The sequence below is a fragment of the Fistularia commersonii genome, chromosome 20 (assembly GCF_037954325.1).
Source record: "Fistularia commersonii isolate RoL2024-O1a breed Wild chromosome 20, RoL_Fcom_v1.0, whole genome shotgun sequence".
Lineage (NCBI taxonomy): Eukaryota > Metazoa > Chordata > Actinopteri > Syngnathiformes > Fistulariidae > Fistularia > Fistularia commersonii.
Window position 1 is genome coordinate 8744280 of NC_141303.1, and position 20300 is coordinate 8764579.

At 39.3% G+C, this 20300-nt stretch overlaps 1 protein-coding gene across 5 annotated transcripts in view; it reads right to left on the reverse strand.

The window, feature by feature from the left end:
• Window positions 1-20300, reverse strand: part of utrn (utrophin) — a 176227-nt gene that overhangs the window by 52132 nt on the left and 103795 nt on the right. For all 5 annotated transcript variants that reach the window (XM_086167542.1, XM_086167540.1, XM_086167541.1 and 2 more), the window contains exons 56-58: window positions 14976-15148; window positions 13014-13170; window positions 1135-1264 (exon numbers count right to left, since the gene is read on the reverse strand). In XM_086167542.1, coding sequence (XP_086023668.1) covers window positions 1135-1264; window positions 13014-13170; window positions 14976-15148 — 460 coding nt within the window. The remainder of the gene's footprint in view (window positions 1-1134; window positions 1265-13013; window positions 13171-14975; window positions 15149-20300) is intronic.

Sequence of the window (20300 nt, forward strand, 5' to 3'; positions counted from 1 at the left end):
AAGAAAAAGAGGTGAATAGAGACAGAGATTTTATTGATAACTATGTTTTCTTGGTCCTTCATTTTACCTATTATTGCTTGAGTTTACATTGGGGGAATACATTTCCCATAATCTTTATGAAATATGTTTTCACATGTCGGAGGATGCAGAAAAAACCCTAAAGAAAGCTCAACACAAAACCGATCCATGAATGTCAAATCTAAAATACACACAGACGACCTGATATAAGTAATGCAACATAGGTTAAGAACGAAAGTAGACAGCTGTTGCACTTGGTCACAGAAGACATCCATTTGACTGTGTTTGACAACAAGTACAGAATATGATCTTTATTCAGCTTTTTATCTATCTATATAATATGATGACCCTTTGATATCCATATCAAAGATCACAGATAACACCCTGCGCTCTGAAGTCTTGCCACACCCCTTCACACCCCTTGGGTTGGTTTAATTATTTACACAGATGGGCTTTGGTTTGAAGGGAAAAGTGCTGACTTAAAGACTTACACACCACATCCAAAAGAGACCGAGAGGGAATGACGAGTGAGTCAATGCATTTTAATCTTTGGTGTTTTGTTATATTAGTATAACTACCCTGACAAATTATAATGGTCATTTTAGGGAATTTAACCTTAAGACCAGGGAAAAGAACTGTTTGAGGTGAAAAGATCTACAAGTTTAAAGTTTTGTTTGTTGAAGAGACTCATACAGAAAATAATCAATTTATCAGAATTCTTTTTTTTTTCAGATTACACTTTATAGTTTTAAGCTTCAGAGTTTATTTTTTTCCCCGGTACTTATTTTTTACTTGTATTTTTAGCTTGTCACTGTCTTGTCCCTGTAATATCTTGCTGCTGCTGCTGATCCCAAGCATGGGATCATTAAAGCACATCTCATCTATTCTCATATTTGTTTTTAATGCATTTTCTGATCTGCTGAATTATTTTAAGATAATTTATCTGTATTGATTTATATGTTATTCTCTAACACTGATTTTTAATGTGGACCAAGTAGAACGGTAAAGGCCAAATATTTTTCATTTTGGACATGCATTCAGACTGAGTATTGATACTGAGTTGTTGAACTGGCTTATTCAGGATACGTTCAGGTTCTAAGTGCAGTGTAAACCAACCAGTCTTTGGCTGCAGATTTTTCCTTGGTTCTCCAGGACCTTCGATCGGCTGTTCAGCAAGAAACATCCTGGCTTGATCCAACGTGTTGATCACCAGGTGCTCACGCTCCTTTAGCTCTGACCTCAGCACCTTCAAAACAAAGACAGGGAAATTGCTTCTATTAAAAAGGTTAAGTGTTACCCTGAAAAAACTCAATGTACCTGGAATCCTCTTCATCAAAGTGAATTGCACAAATTGCACTTTTTTGTCAGTAGCTTTGGATAAAAGCGTCTGCCAAATGACTGTAATATAATGTAATGTCAAACACTTAATCAACGACAAGAGATCTATAGAATTTGCCGTTTCTCTTGTTCGGGGAGCGATGGGTAAGACTCATACAAAAAACATCAACTACTGTATATCTAAGAGAGTAGCAATTGAAATGGCTAAGATGACAGGCAGGATAGAGTTGTTGGCAGATTCCCACCGAGAATAACACTTCACAAAGAGTAGAATAGAATAGAATAGAATAGAATAGAATAGAATAGAATATTCTTTTAATCACCCACAGCAGAAGTGGACAGTGCAAGAAAAGTTATCGAAGATAGAAGAACTAAGAATAAACAATAAATGGTGTTAACAATATATATATAAACAGGTACTACCAATTGTATCAACAAGTTGCACCTAAAATTTTGACATATTAACAGCATGAACAAAAGTTACGACTAGGCAGCGAACAGCAGCAAGACGTAGTGGTAGCAGTGCAGTAGTAACACCTATGGTGTCCGAGTGAGTCGATGTGTGGGAGAGTGAATGAATGGACTCTTGAGTAGATGAATGAATGAATGAATGAATGAATGAATGAATGAATGAATGAATGAATGAAGTGTATTGAGAGAAGAGCTGGGTGTGAAAATGTTTAAAAAAGAAATGTTTTTTCTAGTTCTAGTAGTGAAGGAGTTCTAAAGCACTCAAAAGACATTTCCATTTATTTTCATCCACCAAAACAGCCTGACTACTAAGTAATTTATTACCTCTACCAATACCACCCCCAATTTTACAATTTAGCAGATAAAGACACTCCAAAAGATATTGTATTATTGAAATGGCCACTGTCCAATCAACACGCTTCAGCTTCGACTGTCCGCACATGATAAGGAAGCATGTGTGAGATACTCTCTATTTACATGCCACTCATCGATAAAATGAACAACATTCAAAATAGCTAATCGGGTGGCAACTGCATTTGATAACCCCATCTCTTCTTCTCCTTCCCTCAATAAGAGGAAAAGCCAGAGGTAAGACAGATAGTAAGGGCAACGATAGCAGCAGACATGGCAGAGGGAGAGAGCAATGAGAACAGAGCAATGATTGAAGGAGGTAGAATGGGGTCAAACTGGGCATTTCCTTGGGGTTAGTTGGAAATTAGCTGAGTGATCTGGAGAATAAAAGGAATTGCTGGATCTTATAACCCTAAGGGAATTATCATTACAAAGTTGGCTGGCAATACCACATGTCTTTCTCATCGTTTTAAATTCTAGCTCCCAGAGCAACAGACAGATTTGCACACGTGCATATGGCTTAAGTGACAGTCCTTCGGGGCTTCCAATTGAAAAACATCAGACACTATAAGTTTGGAAAGCAGTCCAATGGACCTTTCACTAATCTTATGTCATCAAATCAGCTTGAGAGCCAAACCTAACAGCAGACACTAAAAACAGACAGGGGGGACAGAAGATGGTGTGCAATAGTTTAATTATTCTTCTTTTAAAGTAAGCATGACCCCAGGGGACTTCTATGCCTTCTGGAGTGCATGATTGCTTTGAGGGGAGGCAGTGTAATTTAAGATAATTTGAGACAAGTTGATTAGATGGGAGAGAGCACTTTGAAAAACATATCAATTTTTATTTTGGCTTTCTTTTTTTTTTTCAACCAAAATGTTATGACTGGGGTTCTGGTTTTGTTTGAAATAGGGACTGATATGCAGATTGAAAAATACAGGGGGTCCCTTTAGATCCAATATAAGGAATGGCTTGGAGAGATGAGTTACCATGGAGGGGAGTCTGCCAAGATGCCAGAGCCAAACAAACCCCCTTTTGCTTCTGGTTTTACTCAGGCAGTTTATCTCATTAAAGGTAAATTAGATAACTAAAATGACAATGTTACATTGCATGCCACGGGCACGTATACTCTTAAAATGGAATGGAGGATCCTACTGAAGAGCCACGGAATTACCCCTGCTAATAAATGGTTTCCTCTTTTCCAGTGATTACCTCCCAGCTCACACAGAAGGCAGGTAGCTCACAGAAGGGACCTTGAGTGGTAGATACTAAATAAGTGGCGATTAAAGTCAACAAAAAATAGGGGTGTGGGAAGCTGTGATAAGAAAAGGAGGAGATTTAAGCTGCAAGGACAACTACTCTCGCTTAGTTTTTGTTTGGGGTGAAAAGATCTACACTTTTAAAGTTTGGTTTGTCTAAGAGACTCGTACAGAAAATGATTTATTTCAAGACAAGATGTGAGAAAGCAAGGCATCATTCATTTGAAAGTTAGATTAAAAAAAAAATTGGTATGTCCGAATGTTCTCCTAAGACAGCGGAATGCTGATTTCCATTCTAACACTTAACTATGGTCATTTGCCTTGGCTAGTGACTAAGAATGATATCCGTAAATCTGAAACCAGTTTCTGTAATATATTAAACTTCACACCTGCATTGCTTATCTTTGACTGGACTGCAACTCAAATTCAAATTTCAAATTTACCGGAGTGAGAGTTTTTCATTTAATGAATGTAAACACCCTTCTCACAGCCAATGGTGGCCTGCAAGATTATTCCTGCATAAGCTAAAGTGATGATCAAATTGATTCAACCAGAAGTTTCAGCTACGTTTTATAGATCATGAATAGATAGGACTACAATTTGAAAAGGGGAAAGTAAGTTTACAGTCTCATGTGAAAGAAGAAAGCACTGCGGTGTACAGTTCATGATCAAACATGTTAGTTTCTTTTGCAAGAGATGTGGGAGTGAGAAAGAAAGCAGCTTCTTCATATACACACACAGACAGGGGACTAGGCTGACAACCTTTTTGTACAGTAATCTGAACAGGGCAGTGGAGTCCGTTTAAAGCTTGGAGCCTGTCGTTTCATGTCTTTCGACTGAGATATCTGTTCTAAACTGTATGAAAGCTATTAATAGTGCCAACAAGAGCAGGTTGTGCAGCTAAATGTTGGCTACAGATAATGGTACGGCACAAGAATACTGCATTAACAGTTACAATGACCAAAAGACAGGAGGCAGAGCTATAGGTCGCAGAGATTAAGATGTTGAGGTTCTCTTTGGGAGTGACCAGGATGGATGGCATCAGGAATAAGTCTATCAGAGGAACAGCACATGTTAGATGCTTTGGAGAGAGGGTCAGAGAAGCAAGACTGAGATGGTTCGGTACAGAGGAGGGATAGTGAATATATCGGTAGACGAACGCTGGAATTGGAGCTGCCAGGCAGGAGGTCTAGAGGAAGACCAAAGAGAAGATTTATGGACATAGTGAGAGAGGATATGAAGGTAGTTGGTGTGAGAGAGGAGGATACAGAGAATAGGGTTAGATGGAGAAAGTTGATTGGTTGTGGCGACCCCTGAAGGGAAAAGCCAAAAGGAGAAAAAGAAGAAGAAGACGAGAATACTATATTACACAGTGGAAATATTAATGGAAAGCTTTTACAACTCTTGCACATACTAATATGATTGGAAATATATAGATTAAATCTTCTTTTTGCCTCCTTCTTTCACATTTTGCTTGGTTTCCACCAGTAGCCTTTTGGTGACTGTTCAATTTCCTAGAAGGGTCGGCAAGGGTCAAAGTAGGTCATTTGGTCGCTGTTGTAAACAATGCAAATGTGGTGTTGTTGCATGGAGGCACTCAGCAGAACACTCACATCATGTTATTCACGAATAGTGAAGCTTTGAATAAAAAATTAAACTATTATGATGAAAGAAATGAAAGAAATGTAAGAATTGTAAGAAATGACAGAAATGAAAGGCGAAGTTGCTGTAAACAAAGGGTGTTTGATTTTCTTCTCAGGGTTATGGTAAATCCAACATGAAAGAGGGCTTGCAGAAATAAAGAAATATAGAGCTCATTCCTTTTGGAAAAAAATAATAAATAAAAGAAAATACTATTCTTAGTTTGATGTTGTCTAGCAGCGTTTGAAAATTATATTCCAGTTCTGCCAGTAGATCAACTAAAGTCCCATGCTTGGGAATTTATGAAACTTTGGTCTCATTTATAACAACAGTTTACTGCAATGTAGACATGATTAGTGACTTCATATGTAGCTTTGTAAGAATTTGACATGCATTTTGTTTAATTTCAAAATGAGGTTAGAGTCAGAATTGCCCCTATGGTTTGCTCAGCCTGGAAGGCAAAAATTTATGGAGCCAGGTTTGTTTCAAATATTGTCCTGCAGAGAAAACTGGCTTAAAAGAAACAAACAAGAAATCACAGATAGTCGTAATAACTGCAACAAAGGTAGTGTCAAGCATTAGCCTTTGTTCAACAGGCCTCTGTATGTGTCATTCAGTCCATGTACAAACTGCTGTTTAGGCAGATGACAACCCTGAATACCTCTCACTAACTGTCAACCTGAACAAGCTCATTTAAAGTGTATAACAAAGGATACGACTTTTCAGAGGATTTGAGTAGAATATCAAACACATACAGACAAGGTGGGGAAAAAAGCTCTTTTCTTTCACAAATTCCACCTAGCTAAAGAGTGATAAGACACTGCCGTCTATGCCACAGAAAAAGAGGTTTTCACTTCAGCGTGTCTTTTTAATAGATTCAGCTCTGGCCCATCAGAATAATAGCCGGGCCGCAGTGATTTGGGAAGAACAGTGGAATACGGTACGCATCCTGTAGCCATGAATGACCTTGATGGGTGCGGATGCCAGTGCAGGTGTGTGTGTATTTGAGTCTGCATTATGATGCCTGCGTAGGGTTGTTCATGTTCAGATCTGTGTTGTTGGAAGGTGTGTGACCAAAGACGAACAGCAAACTCTTATCAGTCTGTGCCCTGTACTACGTTGGTGATAAGATAATATCAAAACAGTTACTTTCAAAGCTTTGCCAAACAGGCCTCTTCTACTCTATAAACCTTGCTATCTCAGTTGCTCTTTAGTACCCCTATCCCCATGCTCTTCCATGAAAGTAAATTAGACAGAAAATTGAAATACTCGCACTCGAAATGACAAAAACACATTACCTGGATGCAAAAAAGCATTGTGAAAATGAGTCATTCTCAATTCCAAAAAAATATTGTCACTACAGTATTGCTAAATTCCAATTTGTCTTTTGCATTTTTACACAATATATCTGGAGTTTTAATCTGATGAAACATGGTTAGACCAGAGTCTGATCTGGCAACAACAAAAAGTCACAAAATCAAAGGAAACTTTGAGTAACTCATGTTCAAACAGTAAAACACAGTGGCCGTTGATTTTGATATGATATATTTTCATGAAGACTATCAGTTTGCATTTCGATGCAAGTGACAACTTACTCAAAGTGGACTGTGAGTACAATAACATTATTTTTCTCCAATCATTTGGTAACTGTTACCAAAAATGTGCACAGTAAAACGACATAACTATTAGGATAATCCAATGTGAGACAACTTCAATAAAATGCCCTGTCTTAAGATATATGCTGAAGTGCCATTCCAGTTGCTCAGTTTTATTCCCTTTTACCCCCTGAGTTTTCCTGTGCAAATAATGTTAATCAATCATGAAGACACATTGATTAAGGTGGATTTGTAGAGGATTGAAAAAAAGTCCCAATGCTAAGGAGAGCAGGCTGTGCATTATTCACAGATACTGATATAAAAAAAGACAATGGTTCAATAAATTCAGTTCCAGTCATTTTTCCTGTTCATATACCTTAAAAATGAAAAAGACATGTACAAGATGCTGATGAGACGAGTGATGTTGTATGGTTTAGAGACAGCTGCATCGCACAGGAAGCAGAGCTGGAGGAGGCAAAGATGAGGACGCTGAGGTGCTCTTTGAATGGAGTGAGTCCATCAGAGGGACAGCACACATAAGATGACTTGGAGATAAAGTCAGAGAGGTACTGAGATGCTTTGGACGTGTAAGAAGGAGGGATAGTGAATAAACACTATATGGCCAAAAGTATTCACTCACCCATCCAAATAATCGGAATCAGGCGTTCCAATCACTTCTATGGCCACCAGTGCATGATATAAAGCACCTAAGCATGCAGACTGTTTTTACAAACATTTGTGAATGAATGGGTCGCTCTCAGGAGCTCATTGAATTCCAGCATGGAACTGTGATAGGATGCCACCTGTGCAACAAATCCAGTCGTGAAATGTCTTTGCTCCTAAGTATTCCACAGTCAACTTTCACCTGTATGATAAGAACATGGAAGTGTTTGGGAACGACAGCAGCTCAGCCATGAAGTGGTAGGCCATGTAAACTGAGTGCAGTCTGCGAATGCTAAAAGAGGTTGTCAACCGCCTGCAGAGTCAATCGCTACAGACCGCAAAACTTAATGTGGCACTCAGGTTATCTCAAGAACAGAGTGCAGAGCTTCATAGAATGGGTTTTCTTGGCTGAGTAGCTGCATCCAACCCACACATCACCAAGTACAATGCAAAGAATCAGATGCAGTTGTGTAAAGCAAGATGCAACTGTAGAGTAGTGGAGACACATTCACTGAGGTGACAAATCCCGCTTCGCCATATGGGGGGGTGTTATCGTGTTGGGTGATTTTTCAGGAGCTGGGCTTGGCCTCCTAGTTCCAGTGAAAGGAACTTTGACAACTTCAGCATACCAAGACATTTTGGCCAATGCCATGCTCCCGATTTTGTGGGAACAGTTGGGAGCTGGTCTCTTCCTTTTCCAGCATGACTGTGCACCAGTGCACAAAGCAAGGTTCATAAAGACATGGATGACAGAGTCTGGTGTCAATGAACTTGTCTGGCCTGAACAGAGTCCTGACCTCAACCCAATAGAACACCTTTGGGATCAATTAGAGCAGCAACTGAGAGCCAGGCCTCCTAGTCCAACATCAGTGTTACTTCACAAATGGGCTTCTAGAAGACTCGTCAAAAATTCCCATAAACACACTCCTGAACCTTATGGACAGCCTTCCCAGAAGAGTTGAAGCTGTTACAGCTGCAAAGGGTGAACTGACGTCATATTGAATCCTATGGATAAGGAATGGAATGCCAATTCAGTTCATATGCGAGTCAATGCAGGTGAGCGAATACTTTTGCCCATATAGTATATCTGTAGAAGAATGATGACGTTGGAGTTGTCAGGCAGGAGGCCTAGAGGACGACAGATGAGGAGATTTATGGACAGAGTGAAAGAGGGCATGAAGACAGTCGGTGGGAGAGAAGAGGATGCTGAGAGTGGGGTTAGATGAAGGTGGATGATTCGCTGTGGCGACCTCTGAAGGGAGCAGCCAAAAGGGAAGAAAGACTTAAAAACAGAAATGTCTGACAGATAATGAAGTGATCAGATTAAACCGCGTTGACCAGCAGAGATAAGAGGTATCGAAATGCCCAAGAGCACTCACTGTTCCCTCTTCTTGATCTAAACACTACTAATTTAATAGAGTAGATAGACGAGTTTAATCAGAGAGATGCTGATGAAGGCCTTTACTGGCTAATTGAATGAGGAATTAATGAATGATATTGTGGCCATCTTAGTGGAGCAAATCAAGGACAAAGTGTGTGGAGGGTACTCAAGACAGGACGAGTACCCCCTCACTAATGTCAAAATATTTCTGAAATATTCATGAATGAAGGCTTTCCTTCAGACAAAATAAATATGGGACAACCTTTGAGATTTTTTTTAGCAGTTTCAATAAAATTCCTACAGAAAATCTTTTAGTCTCTCTCTCCTGTCTTTTCCTGTCACTTGATCTATTAGCAGTACACTCTCCTCTCTGTTCGGACTTATATTTTCTTTTTCTGACACTTTAATAACAGCAATCATAACCACAAGATCCATTGCTCTCTGTTGAGCTAAGTGGCTTAGCTTTTGTCCTTTATCTCTAGAGTTGGCAAGAAAAAAAAAGTAGGGAGTAAAGAGGGGTTTTTATGCTTAGCCCTTCTAACCCCTTGCTACCTTACAGATACTGAATTTCCTAAAGTTGTACACATTTCCTCATGATTGTAGCAGTGCAGCTAGTGTGTGTGTGTGTGTGTGTGTGTGTGTGTGTGTGTATCATGGGGTGGCTAAAGTTTATCTGTGTATGTATGCAAGAGTACACAAGACATTTTTGTGTGCTGCTGTAACTAGGTAATAGAGGAAAAATGTGTTCAAACCCATGGGTCTTTGTACCCCTGGGTGTTTGTACCCTCATCCCTCACAGGGTCACCAAGGCCTCCAGGCCAATCTATTAAGGATACTGAGAAGAACCAAGTGAAGCAAAAAGTCCAACATGACCAAAATGAAAAGTGGCCCTTCTTCACTTTCAACTGCCCAGTTAATTTTTTCTATTTCTGTGTTTCTTAAAAGTCAAGGACCTGGAGAAGAAAGGAAATAAGAAGGGCTAGAGTATAAAGAGAAAAAAGGAAAGTGCAAAGGAAATGGAAAGGCTAAGAAGCAAGATGGAGACAACTGATAGACAGAAAATCTGTAACATGGAAATGAGAAAAGGAAGGTGAATGTTGTGACTCAGTGTGAACTTGAGCTGGCTCTTTATCTTTTGGAGCCCGTGTGATCTGTATGGTTAAAGCTCGTCTCACCAGGCTTTTAGGTTCCAGATACAGAGACCTCTGCATCATCTCTGTCATCGTCCGGCAGACTTCATTTTGAAGCTCAAAACAGGTATTAAACAAATATGAGCAATGTTGTTTTACATTGAGAAAGAGGGTGAGATTTTTTGCTATTTCTGTTTATTATAATAACTTTTCACTTTATTGTTTTGTTCTATCTTCACTCAAGCATATTGGGTTATATTAATACTAATCACATTAAATACATGAAATGTCCATAAAATGTGTAGTAAATTATTTAAAGATGTTGTAACATGGAGACAAAATAAGATGCAAAGTACCATGGGGCTTCTAAGTGATTGCTGATGTAACCAATGGTATGTTTGGAGATGCAATATATAAATACACATTTTCACCTTCCATTCCCTTTTAATGTCATATGGTAAGTTTCTATTATTAATATGCTCAGTACCTTCAACTTCAAAAGCGACAGAACAGTAGATTGATGCACCACACAGCAAAGAAAACACCCGGAAAGTGTTGACTACTAAGACCAATAAAATCATTATTCAGGTGGAGAATATTTACTTTTCTCTGAACGGTTTCGTTTGATAACCCAGACCGTGTTTGTTACCTTTTGAAATGCAAATTACAATTATATTCTAACCATTGTAAAAATCAATCAAATATTGCCACAGTGCCAGGTGTGTCAATTTTCACAGCTTTACATGGACAGGGCTGCAGATATTTAATTGATGTGATTATTTGGGGGTTTGTCCATCCTGCTGAAAATCAATACTTGTGTGTGGCTGTGGTCATGGGTCTAATAATCCATGGCTACAACTTTGCAGGAACAGAGACTCTATCGAGTATAACTTAATGAAGCATGATAACAATAATAGTTTCAAATGTTTGTGTGCTCCATGAGCCTGTGTTAAACAAGAATATGGGCACACACATTGCATAACCACCCATTTATGTAGGAGCTTATACTTTCCTGGTTCTTTTTTAGATCTGTTTTTCAACTGGTAATGGCAATATGCAAATGACAATGCTTCATGTTAAGGTGGATAAACTCAAACTTTTACATTTTCTGTTTCAACAGTTTGGGCTCTGCAAGAAAATATGACATTGGAGCTATTAATCGGATTCAGTTTTTACTAAACCCTTGTGTCCATATATGGCTGCATACAGTTGCCTTAAAAAAGCAGGGCAAACAGAATGGAGGCAAACAATATGCGGAGCAACATCAACAGAAGACCTGGCCAGCAGACAAGGAGTACAGTAGCCACAGGGTGAGTTGTCTATATGAAACCAATTACACACTGATACATTGTCATAATTACTAGAGGTAATTATAAATAATAGAGTAAGCAATGCAGAAAAAAAATAGAGGCCATGAATGCGGATGGGCCAGCACAAGAGTGGAATTGAGTAAATATGTAGTGTCTGTTGTTAACTCAACAATAATAGTTGATCTGAAGTCGATGCACAAGATAAAGGCAGTCTTTAAAACTACTGTAAATTTCCTGTGAATTCTTCTGACTATATGTTAATAATATAAGGAAATATGCAAAGAAGCGTCCCCTCTTCGGGTGTCTTGAAACTTTTGATGAAATAGAGCAGAGAACACACTGATCTTAATGATCTCTGTATGTATTTATATGAAGGAATCATCCTTTAAGGACCTATCAGGACCAAAAGACTACCGTTTCTGGAGCAGATGCAGTCCATAGGATAGGCGTGTTTTTATACTCTGTATCTATACATGAAAACATTGTTTATATGACAACATTCCAAGATGTTATTTACCTGGAGAGAAAAATGCTTTGAGGGGGGCTTAAAAGGCTCAGTATATTTTTGTTTGTTGAACATTTGCCCTAAATGCCATAAATATGGAAAGGATGTACAACAGGTCCAGGTGATTAAGGATGGCAAAGAGAGGCAAGGGTAGAAGAGGCGACTATTGTAGACCAAAAATTAGCAGAGATAAGTAAAAGTGAATTGAGGAAGGCATTGAAGAGGATGAAGAGTGGAAAGGCAGCTGGTCCTGATGATAGACCTGCGGAGGTGTGGAAGTGTATAGGAGAGGCAGTGGGAGAGTTTCTGACTTGTATATGCAACAGGATCTTACAGAGTGAGAAGACGCCCGAAGAATTGGGATGAAGTGTGATGGTGCCCATTTTTAAGAATAAGGGGTATGTGCAGAATTGCGGCAACTACAGAGGGATGTAGTTGATGAGCCATACAATGAAGTTATAGATGAGATGAGACGATGAGATGAGAACAACTTTATTAATCCCGAAGGAAATTGTTGTGCCAGAGTTTCAAGTAAAAACATAACAGTAATAGATAATAGTGGAAAGGAGGAAGAATAAGAAATATAATGAAATATAAATTGTCTTAGCTGTTAGCAGTAACTACAAAGATTGAAGATTCCCTGCTGCTGAGGGAAGAGGAATTAAAAAGTCTGATAGCCTCAGGTAGGAAAGACTTCCTGTGGCGTTCAGTGGAGCTCTTTGGTGGTATCAGTCTACGACTGAAAGAGCTCCGACAGGACATCAACGTGGCATGCAGGGGGTGATGGATGTTGTCCATGATGCTGTGGAGCTTCCTCCACACATATTTTCTACACATTTCTACACATCTTTATAGGAAAGAGATGGTTTGGTCATGTACAGAGAAAGGATAGTGAACATATTGGTAGATGGATGCTGGAATTGGAGCTGCTAGGCAGGAGGTCTAGAGGAAGACCAGAGAGAAGATTTATAGAAGTTGTGAGAGAGGATACAGAGAAGACCCCTGAAGGGAAAAGCCAAAAGGAGAAGAACCATATATTTACCAAGATTTACAAGTATCAGCTACGATACTCAATTTCCTGGCTTTTTCATTTCTTTGCTGGTAAAGGTAATCATGATCTCTAAGGACTCTAAATTACCTTATACCAGCATTGAATGAGGTCTTTACAGTACCTAGCCCAATACTTTGTTTTTTCATTATTATTGTAGTACTGCTAATACAAAAGCAACATTAGAATGCAGAAATATGTGCACTTGATTAGTTTGTTGATACATACTAAATGTTTGGAAAAAAAAAAAAAAAAAGACAAAGCGTGTATTTCATTATGAAGAAAAATATCAAAGGTACATACTGTGCAGTGGTTTTGCTGCTGCAGCAGGGTGGGCACATCTCCACCAATGGGCATCTGCTTGGCCAGCTCCTCATCCTTCAAGCATATCCACCTCCATAGTTCCTCCAAAAGCCCCAGTAGACGAGACCAGCGCTCAGCACTTGCTTCCAGATGGGCTCTGGCAAAATGAACCGCCATTTAAAATCAATTAAATATTGATTGTACCATTTATAAACTGCAAATTGTCTACTCCTAATGTGCAAAATAATATAATGGATGAAATCAACTATTGAATAGTTAATTTGATTTAATTTGGCTCATGTGTAGCATTTAGGAATGTCCTTACAGATTTCCAATGTTATACAAGTTGGCTTGTGGGAAATGACACTGTTTAGGATTATATCTATAGCCCTTTTTATAATTGAACATTTTTATAAAACACATGATGAGAAATTTATGCCTTATATAACAACAGAAAATGTGACAGAATCCTGTAAAAATTGATTACTGCATTGACCAGTCAAGAGGGCTTTCTGTTCCCTTGAAGTCAGGGAGACATTTAGAAAGGAGCATGTATGCAATATGTGCATACATGCTCTTATGTACCTCGCACTCCTCTTTGCAGAATGGTTCTTCTGAAATTTTGTCAACCCAACTTTTAACGTCGAGTTCACTTCAGTTCAACCTACAGATGACAGCCTTTAAATGAATTAACACCTCAGTTAAAGAAATGCAGCAGTGGTGTTGTGGTGGACAGCTAAAAGAAACAGGGTCAGAGGTGGTGTCACACTTGAGGGTCATATTGACCAATTTGCTGCCGTCTTATTTGCTGCCAGGAAATACCCAAGGGAAATATTGGCTTTGACCTACCTTTGCCAAATGTCACCTGGACTGTGGCTCTGGAGCAAAAAGACTTCAGTCAACAACATTAGTTTGGCTGGAACTTTATGAACTATTGCCAACAACGTCTCTGAACAAACCTTAATGCACTGTGGAAAAAGTGCCTGAGAGGTATTTGAAGATGTGGCCTTTGAGACCGTTTTGGACAATGAGTGTCGTGGGATGTAGGTGAGTCAACCTAACATTTTGCTCTGAGGCAAACATGCTGTATACTTGCTTCCTGGGAACTCAGCATGAATATTCAACAGCATGTATTATGTAATGTCTGGTTTGTAATTACCTAGACACAACCAGCTGAGTTACATATACTGAAAAGAAGATGTATATATACTGAAAAGAAGATGAGGTCGTTTATTAATGGTCTCATCTTGTGCAGGTCATGTGATACATGCATATAATACCATGCAGATTTTTTTTCCCTATAATTTTTCTTTGGCTTCAAGAAAACAATGACTTGTGTTCTGATGTGATTTACTTTAGAAACCTTGTGATATTGAACTCAACTTTTGTATCCTTATTAGCCATATGACATTTTAGACCAAAACACAAAGGCGCCAAGCACCAGGCATAAAAAAAGCCACGCCTGTTATTTTCCATGTGCAAACACACATTGGCAGTAGCCGGAAAATTCTCAGCACAACACAGCACTGTCCTATTTTCCTGCATCACCACCCTTGAGGAGTATGCATTAATTTCAAGATAAAATGCTGTTTTGTACGGCTGTATCTCGGCTCCTGGAAAAGCCAGTTTGGTGAAGAGCGTAGAAGGTCTTCAGGGGCATTTATTGTTTGTGTACAAAGTAATAGATGTAGTTGTCAAGACATTGCAAAAACATGCTCCCTGAAAAAGGTATAGCTATGAATACTGGCTGTTTTAGTGAGAAACCAAATTCAAGTACAATAAGGCTGATTCAGTCTTCAAGAAACCATTGAAATACATATTTGGCAAGTTGACGAAGGAGCATGAAATTCTCCGACTAAGGTTATAGGCCAACATAATTATACTGGATACTTAAAAGTAAGCAAACCTTAAACATGAATCCAAACGAAATCATCTGTGAGAGCGAGATGAAGTTTCACTAACCGGATGTTGGCTGACTTGGCCTTCAAGTCACTCCAGCGCTGATTCATGTCATCCAGTCTGTGCTGTAGGAAAGCAGCCTCCTCTGAGCTACCAAGAGCCTTGACCATCTTTGACTTATTCCCCTCCACACTCTTATAGATGTCATTATGGGCATCGATCTCGGCCTGGATGTCCTACAAAAAAGTCAAAGAATTCGCCATGTGTGACTTCGATGTTCTGAGCAAATGTAAAGTTGAGGACAATGGCAAAGCTCAGATCACAAAAAGGAGAGATTAGATGTCCGACTCATTCAGGCTGTCATTGTTTCTCTGTCATGGATGAAAAAAGGCTAAAGGATTGTGAAGAATTGCATACATCAATTTCAGGGCAGGAAGCAATGTGTATTTTCTTTTCCCAAGCAGGGCTAAATCCTTGAGCAATATCTCCTTCAGCATTGAAGCTGTAATTGCTTATATCATTTCTACACAAGAGCAGACTGCTCTAATTTTACACAGGGATACAAAATGTAACACTATGTAATATGCCTCCTAATGTTATGTGCGGTGTGTGTGTGTGTGTTTGTGTGTGGGGGGGGGGGTGATTTTTGATGTGCAATTTTCAGTTTTTATGCGCATTACAAATGAAATGGGGATATATTACAGACCCTCATCTGAAATGGTGAGTATGAATGTTTGTGTTATATTTGAACCACGAGGGATGCTGACGCAAGAAGAGGATCCTGTCAAATGTTTTATTTTTAGATGTGTAAAAGTGCTCCACTTTCTTCTCTCTCTAGACAGACTCAGTTCAACCCAATTCACCAGCAGATAAAGATAAGACTCCAATACCATATGAATTTGTGCAGTTCTGCCTGCAGCCTGACACTGCACTGAAAATAGATCAGGGTATGTTTGCACTGTGGAACTGCAATGCAACCTTTAGTGTCAGGAGCAACTAAAAGTCATATCAAAAATGCCATCTCCAGCTATCTTTATCCTTTTACCTGACATTACGGATCAAAAATTATGCAACTCTTTAATTTCACATTTACTATAAAGACTGCTTATCTTGGGAATTCAATCATGTTGCTGTAGTTATTAAATGCAGTCAGAAGAATGTACTTAAAACCGCAGGAGTACACAATGTGGAGCAAATTCTATACAAATGGTAAATTGTCAGCATGTGTGTTTTATGACTTCAACTTCATGTCTCAAAAAGCATCTATTTTTATTGACAGTAAGGTTAATATTGAGATTACTGATTGAGCTATACTATATGATCAAGTATTCATCTTTTTCAGACTTAGTACATTTGGATTTTCAAATGATGCAAGGTTGGGCATAATGAAAAAAAACAAAAACTAACCATCTGGATATTGAGAAGCTCTTCTCTCTCAATATATACAGGTATAGACTTTTCAAAAGTAAGAAGGGGAGGGGTACTTAATCTAAGACTAGATGTGCTTTTGTGTGTGTTTTGACAGTCTCTTGATGAAATGATGGATTGGGAAGATGGACGAACACTTAAAACTCCACCAAAAATTATTTATATTAATAGGTGAGCCCAGTATCATATTATACACCACTATTAGTAAGCTGTGCACTTTCCTGTCAGACTGCAGCCCAGTGAATAATAATCCAAACGATACTTTATCGAAGAAAAGTGATTGTTTGCAAAATATACTTGATTCTTTACTAAATTTTGAAATCTCAAATCCAAATGTATGCAGAGGTCATAGGAGTGTTGACGAAATAAAGCTGATTTGGGGCTTTTGCTATCAACCCCATCCAGGGGTCTTCAGGGAAAGAGGTTGGAGTAACGGTAGCAAATGGAGCATCGGTTACAGCTGAAGACTGGAAAGGAGCAGCATTGGCTAGGCTGGAAACGACAGCATTCAATACTCTCACATTTGTGCCATTGGCTCTTGCAGAGACAGTGATGTCCAAATGCCTCTGAACTGCCGGATTTTATGGAGTGTGGAAATTCTTTGTTTCAGCTCAGTACTTTTCTTGATGAGCTTAAACATCGTGAGGGTGAAGTGAAGAATCATTTTTGTTTATCTTGAAACCTGTGATCCTAAGATTCTGCATTCAAGGAAAAAGTTGAAAATGTTTAGAATGTAGAGAATCCATCTTTAATTTGCATCCCGTGACAAAGTTACATAAGGTTCATAATAAAATTGTTTGGTGGAGAGACGCAATGCCAACATGCAAGTGTTTGAGCTGGAAGACACATTCATCTTGCCACTGAACCAGTTGGCTGCATTTCAAGTCATTACCCAAGTGTTTTCCTTTTCTTTTCCTTTTGCCCTTCTTCTACCAATGGATGAAACAGTTGCTGGCTGTTTGCATGCACATGCACACACGTACACACACACGCACATGCCACAGAAGCCACAGCCTGCTTGGAACCAAATATTCATTTACAAAAGCTCCCTCTGAATGTTATTTCCCTGAGTGAATGACTACTTTTGAGGCAGTGAAGTGCGTGAGTCTGTGCGTGGGGATCACTCACTCCCCCTCCCACACACACACACACACACACACACACACACACACACACACACACACACACACACACACACACACACACACACACACACACACACACACACACACACACACACACACACACACACACACACACAATTTTGCAATTTGAATCTGAGACATATACCTGCAGACAAACGCACACACACACACACACGCACAAACACATTCATGAAGGAAACCCATTAGCTTCATAATAATTAGGTAGTGGAGAAAGTATATACTTGTCTGCAAGAGATGCGTTCATGAATCTATCATGCAAATAAGCTTACATAAATACCATATTACAAATCGTGCAAAAGAGGCTCTCACCCTCTACCACATTCATCTACACAAACAAACAGGAGGAGCAGAGTGGATGAAGTCAAAAGAGCAGGGCAGAAAGGTTAATGGGTTCTGATCCAATGGGCAATGAAACAAAATAAAAGAAATTGGTGGCTTTGAGGTCATAGAAGTGCAGATGAATTAATAAAGATTTACCACTAAAGTTGAGGCGACAACTATTATTTATCATTGAAAGAAGAATAAAAGCAGACCTAAAGACATAATAAAGGAAAATCTGATTGGTTATGAGTTCATATAAAGCATGCATTTAAACAATTACAAATTGCACTAACTGCTGGGCAAGGCTGTGTTCTACTTCAGCCTTTATAATAAAATTTGCAGGACAAACTTTAGGCATTAAAGGTTCTGTGCTTCACTTGATGCTGAATCTTTGTCTTCGCATTTATGCCCTCTAAAAAGACAAAACTGACCAAAGAAACTACAATTATTTAGTTTGAATGAGTAAACTAATGACTACTCAATGATAATGAGTGCGTATCTATGAACACAATGAAATGGAGTAAGAATGTGGCTGATTTGGTATTCACAAATAAAAGAAAAAGTCATTAAACTGATAGTATTCTCAATATCAGTAAAGAAATACCTTTTCAAACTTTCTGAGCAACTCTTGCAAACTGAAGTTTAAGCCAATCATAATGGCATTCGTGCCTTGGCTCCTCCTGCTCACTCCAATCCCTACATTTTGTCGATTGTTATATCATTCCAAGCCTGGTGGCAAGTCAACACAAATAACTCCTCTGGTTGTTATGGCCAAAACTTTAATGGTCAGGACAAAAGTCAAAAGTAAATCCAAAATGTGAGCAAAAAATTCAATGCAATTAAAAAGATGCCTGGGGCTTGAAAAAAATCCAAACACAAGAGGATCAAATCCAGGTCCGAATTTAAAAGCAGACGATACTGCGCACACCCTTAGGTAGCAGCGGTGCATACAAGTCAAAATGTGTGTTTGACTAGTCTTGGTGGAATTTTGTAGCATCGTCCTTGAAAAGGGAAAGCAGGGTGTGTTTTGGGGGGTTGCTACCCTTCACTCATGCTTCACAGCCGGGACGAGGATTAATAGGTAAATTGTAGCCTTTGCGGGGCTTGCAAGGTAGAAACTGGAGGCTGACAGCACAGATTCTCTAGCCAAAAACGTTGCACTGAGATTGCAAGAGTAATCCAACAAATCTTGAGATATGGCCTGCGGGGTGGAGATAAAAGTTGGTGTTTTGACCGGCAGGCTGATTTAAACCACCGAGTGGCCAAGACAGGTTAGGATCTTCATCATCGCTACAATTCACATCTTCCATCTCCTCAGTGGCCAGGATGCAGCTTGTGTGATTTGAAGGTAGTCCATCCCGGTCCCTTCCCAGTTACTCGGATAGAAAGCACTCTATTTCTGGTTTTCAAATGGTCTCGTGCCCATCAAGAGGCAAACAGCAGCACAAAGAGATGCATGGTTCACCCTCTCAATCCCCTGAGAAAAGGTATCATGGGCTCAGAGTCAAACAGAGTCAAGTTTAGTGTCTGCCTTACTGCCTGCCTTTTTCGATCTCCTGCTCCGGTCTGGTTTCGCTCTATCACACCCTCCTAATCACTGCCATGACTGGACCACTTAGTCAAAGAATGCTTTATTCTTTTTCTGGAGCAGAGGGCCACGTGTTCCTTGAGCTACCTCAATGCAAAAAGTCCCAGTCTTGAACAGGGAGACTGACTTGCTGGTCACCTTGTTTCAGCCTGGTTTCAGCCCGATTTCAGCGGTTATCTCTTTGCCTCTTCAGATGTCGAAGGAGGAAATATTGATCTCTTTGGCATCCAATACCTCCAGTCTTTTGAGATGAAAAAGATTTCTTTGTAAATTTTCTTCAGTGGGATTTTCGGTCCTGCGCGGCTTACAAAAACACCCAGAGCGATCTTCACATCCTGCCCTCTGCCTTGGTGGCTCGCCTTCTCTCTGACCACTCGCCCAACTCGTTCACACAGCTGTTTATTATTTCAATAAGTATCCTCCCTTTCCCCTCCTCTCCCTCTCCGTCTGTCCCTTAAACTAACTCGACACATACTGCACACCCACTTCCTGAGGCCTGTATGCGCATAGGGCATGTTTGGAAAGAAGTTTTTCCAAGTTCTGGATGAAATGTAAATAGTATAATCATGACTGATGCTCTGTGTGAGCGACAAGTAATAGCAATAATGACCATAAGACAGGTGTGATGGATGATTTTTGCTCTTGGAAAAACTTTTTGTCATTGACAAATGCAAAATATTGCAAAAATAAAAGTACAAATGTGAAGACAAGTGAAGTATTCTAGGTGTTTTAAATCCAACATCAACATTTTTTTTCTTGGTACGGTGCTTTTACAACTAGAAATAATGAAAAATTTGCAAGATTATAGCTTCTTTACTGCTGAATGTCAAGGTGGTGTAAATATAACCTGTTCCATAGATGCATACATGCAAATCAAATAAAAAC